This window comes from Grus americana, chromosome 10 (assembly GCF_028858705.1).
Source record: "Grus americana isolate bGruAme1 chromosome 10, bGruAme1.mat, whole genome shotgun sequence".
Lineage (NCBI taxonomy): Eukaryota > Metazoa > Chordata > Aves > Gruiformes > Gruidae > Grus > Grus americana.
This window is the reverse complement of record NC_072861.1, coordinates 17032188-17050412: the sequence shown is the minus strand read 5'-3', so window position 1 is coordinate 17050412 and position 18225 is coordinate 17032188. Positions and strand designations below refer to the sequence as shown.

The 18225-nt window shown below is 43.8% G+C and overlaps 1 protein-coding gene across 2 annotated transcripts in view; it reads right to left on the bottom strand.

Annotated features, from left to right (window-relative positions):
* The window catches only part of SV2B (synaptic vesicle glycoprotein 2B), a 67815-nt gene that overhangs the window by 5965 nt on the left and 43625 nt on the right, over positions 1 to 18225 (bottom strand). For both annotated transcript variants that reach the window (XM_054837495.1, XM_054837494.1), the window contains exons 3-12: positions 14173 to 14353; positions 13383 to 13534; positions 11419 to 11552; positions 10573 to 10662; positions 8288 to 8398; positions 7059 to 7147; positions 6253 to 6417; positions 3508 to 3641; positions 2639 to 2839; positions 175 to 334 (exon numbers count right to left, since the gene is read on the bottom strand). In XM_054837495.1, coding sequence (XP_054693470.1) covers positions 175 to 334; positions 2639 to 2839; positions 3508 to 3641; positions 6253 to 6417; positions 7059 to 7147; positions 8288 to 8398; positions 10573 to 10662; positions 11419 to 11552; positions 13383 to 13534; positions 14173 to 14353 — 1417 coding nt within the window. The remainder of the gene's footprint in view (positions 1 to 174; positions 335 to 2638; positions 2840 to 3507; positions 3642 to 6252; positions 6418 to 7058; positions 7148 to 8287; positions 8399 to 10572; positions 10663 to 11418; positions 11553 to 13382; positions 13535 to 14172; positions 14354 to 18225) is intronic.

Here is an 18225-nt window from a genome sequence, read left to right as displayed (position 1 = left end):
ATGCAGAATTATGCTTGCATATGTCTGTGCTGATCCCGTATAGCTGCAGGACTGGTGGAAAAAAAAAAAAAATACACCTCCCCCATCTACATGTATCTAGAGTAACTTTTTCCATCAGGAACCGAGAGGACAAAGTCAGATGGTGGAGATTAAAAGGAGAAATAGTCTGAGCACCTTTTGTCAGTGGGGTAGAGCTCCACAGTGATCACGTCTAGGGCATTCCAGGCAGCAATGCTGGCCCCGCAGAAGAGGCACTGCCAGCCGATCATTGCCGACTCGCTGTTGCCAAAGAAGAGAAAGAAGCAGCACACTGCCGAGATCAACATTGAGCCACCTACAGGGGGAAACCAAGAGAAAAATGTTGGCACCGGTTCCCCCTCTCCACAGTTGAGCAAACACATTTGTTCATAAAGATGGTTTTCAAGTGATGGTGTTTCACCCCAAAACAATTTAAATCTGCAAGAATCCAAAAATACCTTTATGCTGCCTATCTGTCATTCTCTGATGCTGGAAACCATCCTGAAACTGTTCGCAATGACCATCTGATCTTGCTGATAGTCCTGCTCTGCGGAGACTCTGAAGACAGGCTTTTCCAGGCAGGTTTCCAGCATCTCAGACATCCAGATGGACCCAGAAACAGCAGAGGCAAGTAAACATGAAAGTCAATGAGGAGGAAGAATCGTTGTGAAGGTTTTCCAACTTGAGTTTTGAGCGAAGAGCTGGTGCATTTCATATCGTATTGAAATCACTTGACACATTTATAGTTTCAATTAGGATAATTTACAGTCAATTGTATGAAGCACTTGAGGTCTCTTTTAATTATAAGAACATCATTAGATTTCATGGCACATTTGCACAGGAGCCATAATTTTATGAACACCACCGAGGGAGAAAGTGAGAGCATTCATGCTCAGTTAGGCACAGTTCAGATTCAGAAATACTAATGGCTACATCACTGCCTTCTACCCCATTGGGAATTTTCACCTGAAAGATGCAATTTTTGCAAAATCGAAGTATCTTTCACTAGAAAGTTCTGTTGCTGCTGAAATGTCTCCATTTACTACCAGAAACCAAACAATGTTGGGTTTTTTTGTTTGCTTGGGGTTTTTTGAATCAATTTGACACCATTCAAAATAATTTGGATGCTGAACCGGAACTAAAATGCTTCATGTTGGACATTTTGCTGCATTTTGCCACTGTGGTGCCCTGCCTATGAAAAGCTGCGGTGCAGGACTCCATATCCACGTCTTTTCCATGGTACCTGGACAAACCACACCCCCCACTGTGCAGTGTGGACATTCCCTCTTCTGAAGAGGTACAGTGCAGCATCAGGGTCGCTGTGTGTGCACCAAGAGATCTGACATTTGACACAGGAGAGGGTTTAGCAGAACATGATGCAACTGAAGTCCCGTGAGGCATATAACACAAAAGCAAATTTCATTTTTCATGTTAAGCTGACCAGAAATAATATGTTCAACGGAGTGATACGGGTGGGATGCCAGAAGGCTGTTTCAATTGAAAATTCCATAGTGAAACATTTCAGTGTGTCGTTACTAATTTTTGTCCCGTACCTTTCATTCTGCAGAAGAAATAAGCATTTAGGATTCCAGCTGTCATCTCAATTCCAGATGAAAATGTTGAAACACTGACATGTTTGCAGGGTGGAGAATCTGATTCTTATTCAGCTTTATTTATTTCCCACAGACCCTCTGGTTTTTTTGGGTCTTTTCCAAATTCACTGCATGAACACTTATTCCCCCCCCACCCCAGCATACATTCTTGACACACTGGTGGGGTCATCTTTCTTACCTTAACCTGTCTGATGGTGAGGCTAAACTAACTAAACTTCTCTCTGTTCTCAGAATAGAGGTAGCTAAGCTCAAGAGAGTGAATCATCCCTTACCCCTGAGCCACATCCCTGATTCTATTAAACTCACTTGGCTGTCCCTCAAGGCATGATTCTCATAGTACTTGGAGAGCAAGGTCTGAATCCTGGAGGAAGCAACACTAGAAATTCCCAAAGTAATCATGAAGCTGATAAGGTGATAACTTATTCCCACAACGCTAAAGGGTGGCATCTTGCTTGGCTGTGACATAGTCAGTTAATCTACCATATGCTCTCTGAAGCTGTTTGTAAAATCATTTGAAAATCAGAAAACCGAAAGAGGGAACTCTGGGCTGTCAAGCAGCCACATCAAATAATCTTAGTGAATATTCATTGCTACAAGCAAAGTGTTTGTTTATTTATACAGAGTGCTGTGGACATCAGCATCAACTCAACAGCACCAAGAGGTCCTGCTTCAGCTCTGACCCTGTTGTGCTGAGAGCTGGATAAACATACAGGCTTTGACATAAAAGTCAAAATAAAAAAGGAGGATGTCACAGATAAACGGAACAGCAGGGTGGGTAGGCGGGGAGCAGGTAACTTGCCCACTGCCACAGAGTATATCACTTGCCTCACCCTCGAGCCCTTTCACCCTTCTGCTGCATTTGATATGGGAATGACTCATTCCCACCTGAGCCATCTCAACTTGCATTGATGCGTGCGAGTGCAGCAAAACCTTCACACTGACCTTGGCTCTTGCAGAGTTGTGCTCCCACCCATGACCTGTTCCATGCACCCATCATCCCCACTCACCGATCATCTTTATCCTCCCTATTTTGTCCATGAGTAATGCAGAGATGATGTTCCCTGGCAGCACAGACAGGCTGCCCAGGAAGCTGACCAGGTAGATCAGGAAATCATTGTCCTCCTCAAAGTCCAGGTGACAGCCTTCCTTCTCCTTCAGAAATGTGCTGTTTATCAGCCTGCAGTTGATGAATTTGTGTTCGTAGAGATCTGCGAGGAAAAGCGGCAAAGTCTTGATCCTGCTTGACTGATCTCCCTTCATACAGCAGCAACAGGAGTCAAGATCAAAGCCAAATCAAAGATGTGAGAGGAGCTCCACATCAAATGGAAATGGCCAGGGAGTTTTATTTTAGCGGCAAAATCTAGCTGCATGCTGGTCGGTGTAAGCTCATGCACTCTCTATATTTATGGAGTCACCTGGACCAGTATCCCCATGCCACAAGGACGGGGCAATGCAGGCTCTTGCTTCCATGGCATTATGATTTGTGCTCTATTAGAGTAGAAATGAAAGCTTTTTCAGGATAAATTAATGAATATTTTACTGCTTATGATCATCAACCACAGCTTGGTTAAAATAATATTTTAAGCCAAATTTGCTGATTTGAGCTGTTAAACTGCTAGGCATTTTGCCATTACTTTAACCCGCCAAAGTCTGAGCAGACTTTTGTATTTCCCATGCAGCAGCCAATGGCACCAGAAGCCACGGGGTTAGAAACACTGATGGAGCAACCTGAAGCCTCCTTTGGAATGCATTTGCCATCATCACTCTCATTACCCAGCACACACATAAACATACAGATCCCTATCATCCTTTCTCCCAGAATCTGATAAAACAGTTCCTAATTACAGAGAGGAGGCCATAGCAGGAATCCCATTACCAGTGTTATAAAAGACAGTAGAGATGATGGTGCAGTTTTCGAAGAAGGTCTCGCTGGATGTCACATCTTCAAAGTAGCATTCCTCAAAGAGTGAATCCTCAAATCTCACTTCCTTGAATTTCATGCCAATAAATCTGTGGGGCAGGAAACAGAACTTCACTCTGTGCTTTAAGGTATCTTCTACACTGTATAGTGTGTAATGGCTGTTGCAGGAGACAGAGCACTAATGGCGATTTCTAGGGTCACTTACAGAAAAGGTGTTGCATAACTGCCCTTCCAACTCCGTGCTTACATATTTTAGTTGAAGAGAAGGGCTTGAAGAGGGTTTGTTTTTTTTTTAAAGAGAGAGATGGCCTTTTAGGATTTCTGGCAGTTTTGCTATTCCTCAAAATAGTCACACCTAAGAAAATGTGCTTCTAAGGCTGAGTGGACACAAATCCTCTCACGCTCAGTACTAGTCCATCTGAAGAAGACATAATTTCACTCAGCGCGTGGCATTTTCTTTGTGAACTGACCTGGCTGCCTCCCTTATTCTGCCCCTTCCTCCAGCATAAATAAAAATGGACATTATCAGGAGCCCAGTGAGCCATTTAGTGAAAGGCTTCTGGCAGTTATTTAAACACAAAGTGATTTTTTTTTTTAAAGCAAAAATGCAGTAGAGTTCCTAGAGAGAGTGGGGAGATTATCTGAGTTCTGCTTGTAGCCAACTCTGTTCAAGGACTATTGCTTATCATGTAATGAAAACAGATTACACTAAAAATAATCAACTGTGTCAGGTGATTGATTTCTCCTCTGATGGGAAGCTTGACATGTCTGACCTGCCTGCCTGAAGGATGACTCAATATTGATTTACCTGTGAAATTTTGCAGGGACACCGGGAAGATGTGTTAGTTAATGCACAGGCATGTTTGGAAGATGTAAGGAGCTATTAAGAGCAAGCATTATTGCTCTAGTTAAGGAGGCCACAACTGTCGCCAAATAAAAAGCCTTCTAAAATATACCCAGAAACCTAATTGAATTGGGCACTTACAACACAGCCGTGCGTGATGGCTGTTTACACTGTTAAATGAGCACTGCAGGGCTTCTTAACTGAAGCTACTAACAGATATTATTAATGCACAAAATACCACAAGAAGACAATTCAAGTCTTTTGCTCCATGTAGAAGGTCTCATAGGTTACAGGAAAACTTAAGCTGTTCTGCATTTGCTCAGTAATCGCCTGTGATGTATTTACTCCCGAAGGCTGTTAGAAGCCCTTTTCCTGCAGTTTGCTTACTTAACATCCATCTTTAAAAGAGTCATAGAGCAATGGACTGGTGTTCAATGGAGTTTTAACTCACAGCCAAGGGCTAGAGGGAAAACACAGCTATAAATTATATTGAGATAAGCTCAGGGCGTTCCTGGACTGTAGCTTGATCAGGTCTTGAAGTTTTGAAGAGGAGAGGGCCAAGGCAAGAGAATGGTGATGTGCATCACAGTTTTATGTCTTCATCCTGCAAGGTGCTGAGCATCCTCAGTTCTCAATGAAGTTAGTGAAAACTGAGCATCTCCTCTGGCCATAAGATAAAGGTCCCCAATCCCTAAATTTGACCACCATCCTCTTCTCACCAGACTTTGTTTGGCTGCTCGATAGTCAGGGGAATAGGAATTATAGGGTGAGGTTTGCACCATCGACCACAGCTCCTTGCTGCAGGGAAGGTTTCCAGAAGGACATGGGGACACATGCTGGGGTCGTTTACGAATGTCTATCAGATATATGCCAAGGAAATGGAGACAAACAGTTTCTGAGGAGAGAGGAACAACCTGGCTGGGCAGTGAGGTATGGTTTCACCCGTCAAGATTAAAACATGAGTGTTTTGTGTAACAGTGAACATCCAGTGGGACCTCCCCACATAGACTAGACAGGGTGTTGCTCCAGCTGCCTTGCATTATCTGGTGCAATGGGATGTCCACAGAATTTACATAGGGGTATTTTTCCACCCATTTTATTGGGATTTAGAAACTTAATAATGGCCTGCTACATATCACTAGGATTTATGTTGCTGTGAAACATAGAGTGATTGGGGTCCAGGCTGGATGCAGAAGAAAAACCACCAGGTCTAGTCCAAATAGGAGAAGAAAGGGACAAAAACAATGATGTTCTGCTAAAGTAATTTCACTGACTTCAAAGCCCTGAAAGAGAAGGTGACACACTCATTTTGTGGGGAGATGCTGGGCAGTGTGGGAGAAGCACACCAGTCCAACTGGCCATGACACAGCTTGCACTAATGGGCTGCAGGATGGAGGCTGGGGTAAGTCATATCGAGGACTTCAAGGGAAAAATAGCTTTTCATTTTGGAAATACAGCAGCAGAGTGGTTTAAATTACAAGTGATGGTCTCTGCTGCCCAAGACCAGTAGATGTCAGTGTGTGCTAAGGAAAGAGAAGTCACCTCTGCGTTCAGAGTTGCCCACAACAGCGGGGTGGGCGCCCACTGCCCTGCTCCCAGCAAGGGGCTGTTGAAAGCAGGATTCCTCGCATGCATCCCCTTGGGTCTGGAGATACGAGCGGCTGAGGCAGAGTGTGCGAAAAGCAGGATAAAAGGGATATTTGGTCTGTGGAAAACTGCCTTTGGGATTTGAGAGATACAGGCTGTGTGTCCAAAAGAGCAGAGATTTTCAAGTTGGGGGGAGTGGCGGGGGGGAAGAGAGCTTTCTAGAAATGTATTTCAGTTCACATGCATCGAACCAAAGTCTGTTCACTTACTTGTCATTTCTGTATTCCCCATTTCTATGGATTTGGTTTTCCAAGGTGAAATTAAATGTGAAGTGTGACACTTCTTCCTCATCAAAGATCTTCACTCGGGATTCATATGCCTCTTCTTGGAGATACCGGATCATGTCAGGGAACCAGACAATAAGGCCATAATAACTATAGCAGGGTGGGAGAAACACATTAGGGGTATAAGGTACTGGCAGTCAAATATGGCAGTGTTTTTCCAGTGATCTACTTCATAATTTGTAAACTTGTTCACCTAAAGCAGGACAACTCATTTAAAATTTAGTGACATTGACTCCTTGGCTAGGAAATACAGCACTGTGCTATCCTTGCTGCCCAAGAGACCAGCAGAGCAGTAAGAAATTTGGAAGCTCCCCCAGAAGGCAGATTTCTACAAATGTGGGGTTTAAGTGAGAGTTAGATAAAATTTACCTGTAGTTTAGATTTAGGCTCACCTGAATAGTTTTTATCTAGACTAAGGAACAGCTGAGAATCAGGTAGGGTTGTGGGGTTTTTTGTGTGGACAAGATCAAAGGAAAGATCTAGAGGTGAGAAAGTGAATATATTACTGCCCTGCTGACCACTTCTCAAGTCCTGATTTGTTCAAAGCACCTCATACTCTCATATAAGCAATCAGATTGATCAATAGTTCATAGAAGAGCAAGACTTAGTACACAAAGACTCTTTAAAATAAGACCAGGAGTCATTTCATAACAGTTTATTTAAATGTGTAAATAATTATTCATATGCTGAGGTCCCTCTAGTTTCATGAAAAAGTCAAAGTACCACCTTACCTTAAGGCCATTGTAAACCAAACCACAGCCAGCATCAGTGTGTTCATCCTGTACTGGGCTGTTAAACAATATAGCACGTTGTCCCAGACCTACAAATCCACAAGAAGGAATTAGCTGCAAGGACACCCTTGCAGATACTTGACAGATTAATTTCTGAGTGCATCATAAATCTAACGTCAGAAAAAAGGGCTCATTGGTGGAAGGTCAGATGTGTGGCTTATATTCAGTATTTGTTCAAAATTATATTTATCAAGATAAATGGTTTACAAAAAAATCACTTATTCAGCTATGTGCCAGGGTACTTGATCTGAACCTTCTGTAATGAGCTGAAGTGCATGACTAGGACTGGGCTGGGATGATGCAGTGTCTCTCTCAGGCTGTATCTGTAAAAGTGGATATGAGCCTCTTCTCAGACCCTCTGACAATTCTGACTTTTCAAATATATGTATAGTCTCAGGGGTGCTTTCAAACCGAGCTCCAAAGCTTACTGAAGAGCAAAACCCCAAACACAGCTGGCACTTCAGGAGAGGGAAGATGAACTCAGATAGGGATGAAGCCAAGCACAGCAGGAGGCAGACCAAGATCTGCTCCTCTTGACCTGTTGCAGAAAATATTGCCAGGAACATGAGGGCATGTAACTCCTCACACTCTTAACTTGCCACGTAAATGTAGCAATAATATAGCACCTGCACTGCTATTAATTAAGAAAGACTCTAAGCTCACCCTCCTAGACTAGAAGATGTATCAAGACTTTCCACAGAGTTCTGCATGGACATAGGTAAGCAGCATAGCATGTGTGAAAGGTTAAATTAGCTGAAGAGACAATAAAACATTGTTAGAAACTCAGTCTCAGCAGGAACAAGGAGCAAACACTCTTCTGAATCCACTGCGGGTGGTAAACTCACTTAGGCTTGGGGGAGAGGGAATCAATATTTATCTGCTCAGAAGAGTCAAGCACTTGGGGCTGTGGCTCGTCCCAGGAGCTCTGCCATTAGCCCAGCTGGACTACCGTAATGCTCACAGGGGCATTTCGGGGCCTGGCTGGCAGTGTGGCAGTTTGCTGATGCACAAATCTGCACAGAAAGTACGACCAGATTACAACCCTTTGCAAACACCAGCAGATTTTTTTTGAGTGAGAATCAGGGTTTCAGGATGCAATGACTTGAAGCAATGAGGCACTGGAGCCCAAAGCTTCAAAGCCCCTGAGGGATGGGTTTTCTTCTCCTTACCTGTTTGAAAGTGGTCGTAATTCTGACCAGCCACCGCTGGTACCAGGTACCTGTTGAGCTCTGGATTTCAATAAATTCATCTACTTGCTTCGGAGTCTTGATATAGGAAACCTAAAAAAACCAAAACAAAATCAAAAACCCAAAACCAGACCAAAAACCCAAAATAAAAAAGAGAGAAAAAAAAATGGACTGACATTTCCAGAATTGATTGGGTGGATTTTAAATTCCACTGTCTTCTGGGCAATGTTTCCACCTGATATCCCTTACTATCTCTTCCTTTAATGTTATCACTAAAAACTGAGCTAATTGATTTAATTACAGCAAGAGATTTTATTACAGAAAGAAGCCTGTCCTCCTTCCTATCCTCCATCCTTTCTCTCTCTCCTTCCATGAAATATTTTAAGTGCATCACATCCACTTCAATCTTTAATTTATTGGCTAACATACCTGTGTACTACCTTATTTCTTTATCCCTTAGATTCCTACTAGAAATTAGGACTAGGCAATTATAGTAAAAAGTATCTCCATGATCAGCCACTTGTATCCACATCCAACTGTGCCCTCAGGATCTCTTTCTTCAAAGACAACTGGCAGGAACATTTCTCATTCAGCACCTTTTCAGTACCACTGGCAGAGCTTCTGTGACAAACAAATGTGTGGATGGGAATCTTTGCATCCAAAAATCAATCCTGTCATCAAGTGAGCCCACACCATGCAATCAATTCGCTCCACCAAAACAGTCTGAATTTTCAACACTGAACACCTGAACCGGACTGCTCAAGAAACCTTAAAAATGAGTACCAGAAAATATTCGCTCAGTAACTTTAAATAAAGGACATATTCAAGGAATCTAGATCTGTTTGTAAACATGAGAAGGAGGTGAAAATTTACTGAATAAATATCTGAGTATGAATGAGCGCCTTGGCTCAGCTGTGGAGTCTCCGTGTTCCTCTTGCTGGCACCGTTTAAATGTCAGATCTGGGAACTGTCCTGGTTACAGCTGACTCACCACAAACCGGCAACTTCTGGCCTATCAGAAAAACACAAAATCTGACAGTTTGTGCTACACCAGCCACACTGATCATCCACCCATGCCAATGGATGTCAGTAAATCTTGATTTAGCTGGCACGCCATACCTCGAGGTGCGATACTGAGACCAGCTCGTGCCGTAGCAGACATGACACTGTTGGATAGAGTAATGAGCACTAATGCTGCACAGCTGCTCCTTCATTCTCCTACTCACTCTCATAGTGCCCTACTTATATATATGTATATATTATTGAGTTCCAGTCCTCTTTTCCTCCCGCCACACAGCAGGACTGGCCAGCCCAGCTTGACATTTCAGCAAAGCAGGAAGGGATTTAGAGAGACAGCCCCTCTCACCTTTGCTATCAAGGTTCACGTTAATCAAATGGTCGGTAACCTAAAAATAACACACACTCATTAAGTTCCTACCTGAACCTGCACACAATTTTCATGCACTGATATTAACCTCCAATTTTCTTGAGGGATCACTCCCAAGGGGCCCTGTTTTGTGACAACCCCTCTGAACATGGAACCTTGCTCTCCTTTTTCTTCAAAAGGATATGTTTCACACACAACCACCATCTCCTTTTCTCCATCCTTTAAAAGTGCATGTCGTCTCATCTTTAAAAGCATAAATCAAAAGCTATTCCCTGGCTGGCTCACTAGAAGCTTATAACTGAATTATAGTAATTTGCCACTAACCCCAGCACACACCTTTTACCTGATTTTACTATTAACGAAGTCCACTGGTATGACCTTTTTCACAACAAGCAGCAGATTAATGAGTAATAGCCACTCATCCCCCTTTCCCTTGGAGACATTAAAGATTGGGCATGAGGCAGGTGGAGTTTGGGAAGCTCATTAGAAGGTACGGAAGTTTAATCAGAGTTTGATTAGAAGCCAGGATGGAGAAAGGAGTGACTCAGATCTCCCATATGACTAATACCTCTCTTATTTGGTTTTAGTCTCTTAGAGTAGACCAATTAGGCATGTGTGTAATTAGAAAATCACTCATCTATATGCTGTAGAGTAATACCAAGAATGAGGAGTACTCAATGCAATTCACAGGATTAACTAAATCTTGAAAAAAACAGACTGGCATCTAACTTTAATAGCACAAAATGTATCTCAGAGTCCTTTTTCTGATTGCTGGTGGAGGTCATGTTGAAAGAGACTAAAGGAGGAATAAACTGGCACTGTGCTGCACCAAGGAAGGTATGTCTAGCTTTTTAAATGCTGATGGATTTATTAAACTCACCGTAAACACCCTCTCTGGCTCGCCCTTGGCCCGCATGTTGGTGTCATGAACATGCTTGAGGATCATCCAGGCTTCATCATGTTTACCTATCTGAAAACACCAAAGAAAAGGAAAATAAATGCTGCAGTCACCATCTCTGCAATTTACTAAAGCATAGTGAGAAACCAGTTTGGGAAGTCCAATATAGTGGAGAAGCACACATACAACACTGGCCGCATTAAACGCACATAGCTGAAAGCATGGTTTGTGTTCACAGAGTGCAGCATCTCTGTGCTGAAGAAAGGAGTTACCCTAAAACTGTCTGAGGCAGGAGTCAGGACCAGAGCTTTAAAACCAGATGAAAAAGAGGAGATGGATGAGGAGACCTGGGCTCTAATCCCACCTCTGCTAAAGACTTGCAGGGTTAACTTGAGCTAGGTATTGCCATATTTCACATCTGAAATGGGAATAAAGAATACTTACTTAAGAGTTCTGAGGTTTATGTATTTTACTCAGTAAAATGTACTCTGTCCTTTGCTCTTCCACCAGCGTTCAGTAGTTACATGCCCAAACTCTGTGAGATGTTTTCAAAATGCCTTTGTTGGACTTAAAAAATTCCCAGCACTCACCACCTTCTTTCTGTACCACGTTTGGCAGTGAAATACTAACCGTCATTGATTGACCCTGCAGTCTGTAGTCTTTGGGGTTAAGCAATCTGTGGGGCTAGTGTAGACGTGTAGGAGTGGTTTTGCCTCTGAGCTTGTGCTACGTGTGTTTGATGGGACAAAGAAAGACAGACGGTGACACATGAGGGACAAGCTATCCTCTGCTAATATCAGATTGCAACGTTCAGATGAATCACCTTACCTCCAGCAAAAAACGCGGGCTTTCAGGCATGAATTTCAGTGCCACCAGGGAGGCGATACAGGGCAGAGAGCAGACGAGTACAAAGACTCTCCAGCTGTGGAAGTGGTACTTGGTTCCCATACTGAACCCCCAGCCTGGAAACAGCAAGAGCCAAAAAGTAAAAATACTGACCAGGCATTCTGAGTTTTTCTTTCCTAAAGCAGCTCTGAACTTTACAGCTCTGTGTGACATGGGGACAGGTTGAAAGTTTGCTATTCTTAGTAATGACTGCTCTTAGAGGCTCGATAGCATGCTCAGTAGATAACAGTGAGTTCATGTTCGTTACAGAAAATGGAACATACTTGCTCAGGCTCTGCCTTTTAAAAACCTTCTTTTATATTTGCGTTTAGAAATTGTCTAGTGATAAGAATAGCTCCATGCGGCTGTAGGCAAGTAAGGTTGGGAAACGGCAGAGGAATCAGGGCCATAATTCATTGTTGCTCAGTGATGTTACAAAAAGTTTACAAGAGTTAAATCTTCTCTGACCTGAGAGGCATGTTAGAGATGGCTGCTTTTCATCTCATCCCTCGTGCATGTATTTCACTTTTATGGAAGTGAGCTAAGAAAGCAAGTTTATTTCTTTTCCAGACATAAAAATCTGAGCTGGGATTAAAATTTAGAAGAATCAAGATCCTAAGCCTGCATTTGGGATCCCCCGTCTCCTGCTTTTTTCCTGATGTCTGACCAGGTCCAGTATTCCCCTGCCAAGGACTAGAAAATACAGCGTCATTCTTACACTGCTCCATTAACTTTCCCTAGGCTCAAATCTCAGAAGGAATGTTTAATTCCATTTTTTTCTATAAACATATTTATTCACATAATAAGGAAATCATCAAGCAATGGCTTTTGCAGAGGTTTCATCTGAGTCAGTCATGGTGTTCTACTCATTTCACAAAGTTCCAAAATAGCAGGTAGAACATGGGAAATCAAAAAAGAGAAGCTATAAAAACACAACATCAAAAAGTCATCTGAAAAATAAATGTAATGTAAATACATAAGGGCTTTTAAAAGCAAATGTAGCTGCAGATAATAGAATTATTTCAACCTGATACCACTATGCAGTAAGTTTGCCTATTTGTTCCAATAGTCTCTATCATAGCAATCAAAGGCATGAACATGTCTTTATACTGAGTGTACTCTAAACATGGTCAAAATGGATTGATAGATAGGTAAACGTTAGTGTTTTTCTTCATGGTCTTTGTGGCCTGTCCTACTTTCCTCAAACAGGATTTTGCAAACAGCTGGTGTCACTGAATACTGGGGGAATTAATCTTTCCCAGTAGATATTTGCTTCTGATGTTTTCCTAGGATATACACACGAGTTACGAGGAATACCATGTGACGTGCAGAGTTTTGCTCCTCAGAGCACGAATATGTCTCAGAGTCCACCCTACTTTTCCTCTCTCACTTCCAGCTCTGGGCAGGGAACCCATTCCACTCCTCAACCCAGTTAGGTGAAGTCAGATGTGACTCCAGCCCATCGCATGCTGGAGAGACGTATCATCAGATACACAGCCCCAGGAGTGTTGACTTGGCTAAGGAAAAGAGCTTGTGCTGTCCTCATTCCTATCATTCATAGCGCCCAGTAATTCCCTGATTAAAGTTACTTATTTTTGCAATATAATCTCAGTCCAGTTTTCCCTGAACGCACTGACATTTAGGCTCTGGCAGTATAATTCAAGGGGTGTATTTGAAGCTTTTGATGCAAAGCAGCCCTCATCAGTCCTATTTACAGCCTTAGTATCAGTTAATCAATCATGTAGTCAATTTATCAGACCTTTTGTGTGCACTTCAGTTATCTATTATTTTCAGTGTTTATGCTGGGATGTGTAAGGACTGGCTTATGTTACCTGTGCAGGCTTTTGGGGTAGTGCAGTGATGCAGGAATGTGGTGTTGTTGAAAGTCAATAGCACAAAACAGTTACCGTAATGTGGGATGATGCTCCATGCCATTGCTGAAGCAAAAATGCCACCAATCATCCAGAACATGCAAAGCCAGCTCAGGTGTTCCCCCCTCTTCTCACGAGATAGGAATTCGGAGAAATAGGCAAACACAATGGGGAGGGATCCCCCAATACTGAGGAGAAAAAAACAGCACAAGGGAAGATTAACAGTTGTCTTAAATGTCTTTGTAGTTAGGATTGCATATATGAAGAGGGAAGGTCACACTCACAGACGTGCTGCATAAAAGTGAGACTTGTAGGAAAAATGCAAATCTCTCTTTGGCTGGACTGGTTTTAGGCATCAAAGGTAAACAAGATCCTTCTCACGCTCTGAAAGCTGAATTTCCTGTACAGTTTATATAAATCCAGTGTAATGCCCTGCTCTTCACCTAGACATCCTCTCTGTTGTTATTTTGTGATCGCTCATTTTAGGGAGGCAAAATACAGGCAGGCGATGGGAACTGCTGAGGGTCTCATTGGAGGCCCCGGAAGTCAGGATTGTAAACCGAGGTTGGCATTTGCCAGTCTCACTCACCTTTCTGCACAATTTGGGTAGTACCAGGAGAACGTCAATGACTAAACATTGTTACTGCTAACACTTTCAGGGTCAAGAGCGAGGTAACAACCACATGTGCCAACCAGCAGTGCTGTCCCGGCTCGGTACCAGAGATGCATCTCTGGAGCAGCCTTCCTTCTCCCACCCCGCACACCCAAACTGCTGAGCTGTGATGGGATTCCTCCAGGACATGGGACAGATTCACCAGTTACCCACCCGAGGCCTGAGATAAGGCGGCAGAAGAGGAAGAATCCATATCCCTGGACGAAGGAGGAGAGGAATGCGAAGGCAGCATTGATTGTGAGTGATATGATGAGGCATTTCTTTCTTCCCAGTTTATCAGCGAGGCCGCCCAGCATGACAGCCCCCACCATCATTCCTAAGTAGACTATCAAGCCTGGAAAAGAGACAGAGATCCAATGAGTTTGGTAACTGGGTAGAAATAGTATGCAATGTAGAAGCAGATTTTAAAGTGCCCGTATGGCAGCTGATGTTGACTGGGTATACTACGCAATAAAGTGGAGATACCCCCATTCCCCCCGCCCCCAGATTAGCTATCTCAGAAACTCTATCCATTGGTGAAACCTAATTTCCCCATCTTCTGCCCACGAGCTTCATTGCTCCCTACTGCACTGCATCATGCAATGTAGACATACCCTCATTTGACCAGACCCACATCGTTCTTTCCCAACCTCGCTGCTCACATATCCCCTGCACGTAAGCAATGGCCAGACATAAGCAGCTTATGATACACGTGTCCCAGCTATGTGCCACCAATGATACAACAGAAGTCTGATGTCTTAACTCCGCTAACCCCCCTGAGCGCAATGCGACTGAGGATGTGTAGGGAGGAAGGTCTCTCTGCTGCTGTTTATACGCAGAAAGCTGTGAGAGCAGAGAGACTGGTAAAGCACGGCTAAATCTCTTTGCAGGTTAACTATCCTACCCATGCTTCCTTTGCAGTATATCATCGCTTTCACTCGCTGCTTTTCCTAGTTTTATCTGAAAGGATCAGTCTGTATCTCTGTCAGAGACTCCCTGTGTGTAGCACAGCTACTTCCTTCATTACAGAGCCAAGATCTTGTATCTAACTAAAGAACAACTTACAGAAAAGAGTACAGTCTTGATCTGACAATTTCAGGAGAAGAGAGAACCTACTGCTTGTCTTCATGGTTTCGTCTATGGAGTTATCACTCTGACATTGTTAAGAAGAATGGGATCTTCTTTTTAACTTGACTTCATTAGATCTTCTACCCTGGGCTCCTCAACAGACAGTTACATTGACTATGTTTAGTGCCAGGCTGAATAGGAGAGAATGATTTTCTTCTCCAAATAGGCTCCCTGTACCCAGTTCACTATGTGCTTGCCATTCAGGCCTAGAAAACATGGCAGTTGTCCTTGACTCTTCTATTGACACTGACACCAGAAGGGCCACCTATTATATTGCCTTTTCCTTTATCTGAGAGCAGTAAATAGCACTGATTAATAATGCTCACAGGTCCATGATTTTTTTTTTACATTTATTTAATCTACTTTCCAGATGTAGAGACTTCATTGAGCAAGAATATTCCCAGGAAGAACCACAAGCTATGGTCCTTTTGCTGGCAAAATTCCTGTTGAAGTCTGCAGGAGTTCTGATATGAGAGGACGGCAGGCTCAGATATCAAGCATTTAAAATCTAAGAGCAATCAGTGCTGGAGGGTTGGAAAAATTGGTCAACTAGAGTGAAATGATTTGCACTGCTGTTAAGGAATACCATCTGGGAGTTGACCAGTCCATCAGCTGGCAGCACATGGATCAGGTCTTTAAAGGCTATATTGGCCTTTGGCCTTCAGATTTTTGTTTTAGGCTTGTCTGTGAACAAATCTCTGTTCGTTCCTTTGAGTCAGGAAAGATGTAAGGATGGAAGGGATGAGGCAGCAGCATATGTCTCCAAGGGTCCTCTGAAAAAGCCCAGATGAGGCAAGACCACAAGGAGACAGATTATCAGCAGGTGGATCTATGCTATTGAAGTTATTCTGAGTTTCACAGCGCAAGAGACAAAGCCCTTCATGCTTTGTCCTCTTGCCGTGTGAGGCTGCAGCTGCCTCTGCCTTAGCACTGCAGGACCAAAACACTTGGTGACCAGGTGACTTTACCGCATGGCTCTGCCAGCTGCTGAAATGGAAGGGTTTGGGGCAGCACATCCAAGCACACTGTTACTGCATTGGCAGCTCCTTGGCTTCTAAGCCACATACGTCTCGGAGCTGTCTACTGCAAGCTAGTGGTCCACAGAGTAGGACCAGTGTCACCATCACCACATTTCAGAAGAAAGTGGTGGCAACCGCTGTGTTTCCTGGGAAGCACAGAGGTGCAAGAGGCTGTTCCCAGAACACCTCCTATATCATCTCAGACACCATAGGCAGGATTATAGTCTATGCCTATAGGCTGCACAGTCCTGCTGTGGAGATCCTGAGGAGGCCTGATCATGGATAGATAAGATCCACAGGAGCTGAACTAGGTCAGAATAGAGGAATATCTGCTGGCAAAAAGCAGCACTTGCAGTGCAGGGGGTTCTTGATGGAAGAAAATGCTGCTTGGGGGTGCTTGGAGGTGCTTGGAGACAGGGGGGGCATGTCAGGTTCAAGACCCAGCTGAGCAGGAGTTTGAAGGAAACACCATAACTCAAGAAAAGCAGCAGTGTTCCCTGAACCCCTGGCCCCCAGCGAAGGTAAATGATGCTGAGCAAGTAAATACTCCTCCTTAAAGGGAAATATTCCTCTTTGCTGAATGAAGAAATGCAGCTAAAACAAACATTTTTCAGGCATGGTTGAAGAACGTCCCTTTGGAGGGTCGATCCTCACCTTGAACCAAGTGTTGACTTCTCTTGAGAGTCAACATCTTCCCCAGGACCTGTTCTGTCAAACACATCACTTGGGAAACAAGGTGACGATGAATGTTTTTGCAATTTGTTAATGTTGAAACAAGATGATCAGTCTGATGGCTGAAGGCTGTTCTGTGCCATCCAGCAAAGCTGGCTAAGGACTAATGCAGAGAGTTGTTTGGCAGCTGCTTCTGTCTTTCTTTCAATTGCGAATGCCTGCACTTGATTTGAAATGCATTACTAAATTAAAAGCTATGCAGCAGAGACCCACTGCAGCATTTGAAGGATATTTGTCTCACGTTAATCAGAAGTGGAAAAGTTCAGACCTCTGAGATCTCCCTGCTCTGTGCAGGGCAGTGGGGTCACCTCTCTGTGAACAGTTCTGCTTTCTTTTGTATCCACACAATGCCTAATGGGCAATCAGGGGGTTGTGCGTCAAAGGCAAAACCTCTGTTCTTGCCTCTTAACAGCCTCCGTACCAGAACTGTGGCACAGGATTTTGCCAGCACAATTGTACCTCCACCATAAGCATGTGGCTCTGTACAATCAATACCCACACTCCCTGCTCTGCTCTCCTGACCTGAGCTCTCCTGGTGAGGTGATCTGAAGGTGCATAAAGGTTTCCGATACTGATCCGCAGCAGTCAGAGAAGATATGGACACAGCTGGGAATCTGGGATCTCATTCTCTACTAACTTTGGCCTCCAGTTTCTTTGCTGAAGTGGAAATTACAAGGAAGAGCCGAGGCAAAAAACTGTTTCAGTCCAAAATCTTTTTGAAGGAAGAATCTTAATGCAGTACTGTGAGGCTTAATGCTTTTACCCTGGCTTCTGAGCTACATTTAATGGAGCAGCTCTGATCGCAGCTAGCAGACGGAAGTGATGATGCGCCCTGTATCTACTCAGTGGTGCACTGCAGCCACCCATCTGAGAGTGAGCCCTGACAGCACCGTGCGAGTGACTCGCAGCACAGCTCAGCCCACACTGCCACACCTGGATGAGGAAGAAAAAATGATCTGCCAGAGTTCTTTGGGGGATTTTTTTGGTGGTTTTTTTGTTTTGGTTTGGTTTTTGGTTTTTGGTTTTTTCTGGAGAAAATCCCTGGATGGCAGATGTTCATCCAAATCCTCTTAGTAACAGGAAAGCCCCAGGTCAGGAGGAGGTGGAGGAGGTTGTTACTGTCTTCTGGCTGTGATTTACTGCAGCTGAGTACCCTGGCTGGTGGCAGGGCATCCAGCTCTGGCCAGTGGAAGAGTGGGTTTAGCATGGGATGTGGCAGTGTTCGAAACCGGGCATCAAGAAGTGGAGTGGAGCTGCTTTTGTGGGCAGATCCCTGCAGATTCTGACTGAGGAGCCCAAACTTGTGATGGAAAGGAAGATTGTATCTCTGCAACACAGCACCCATCAG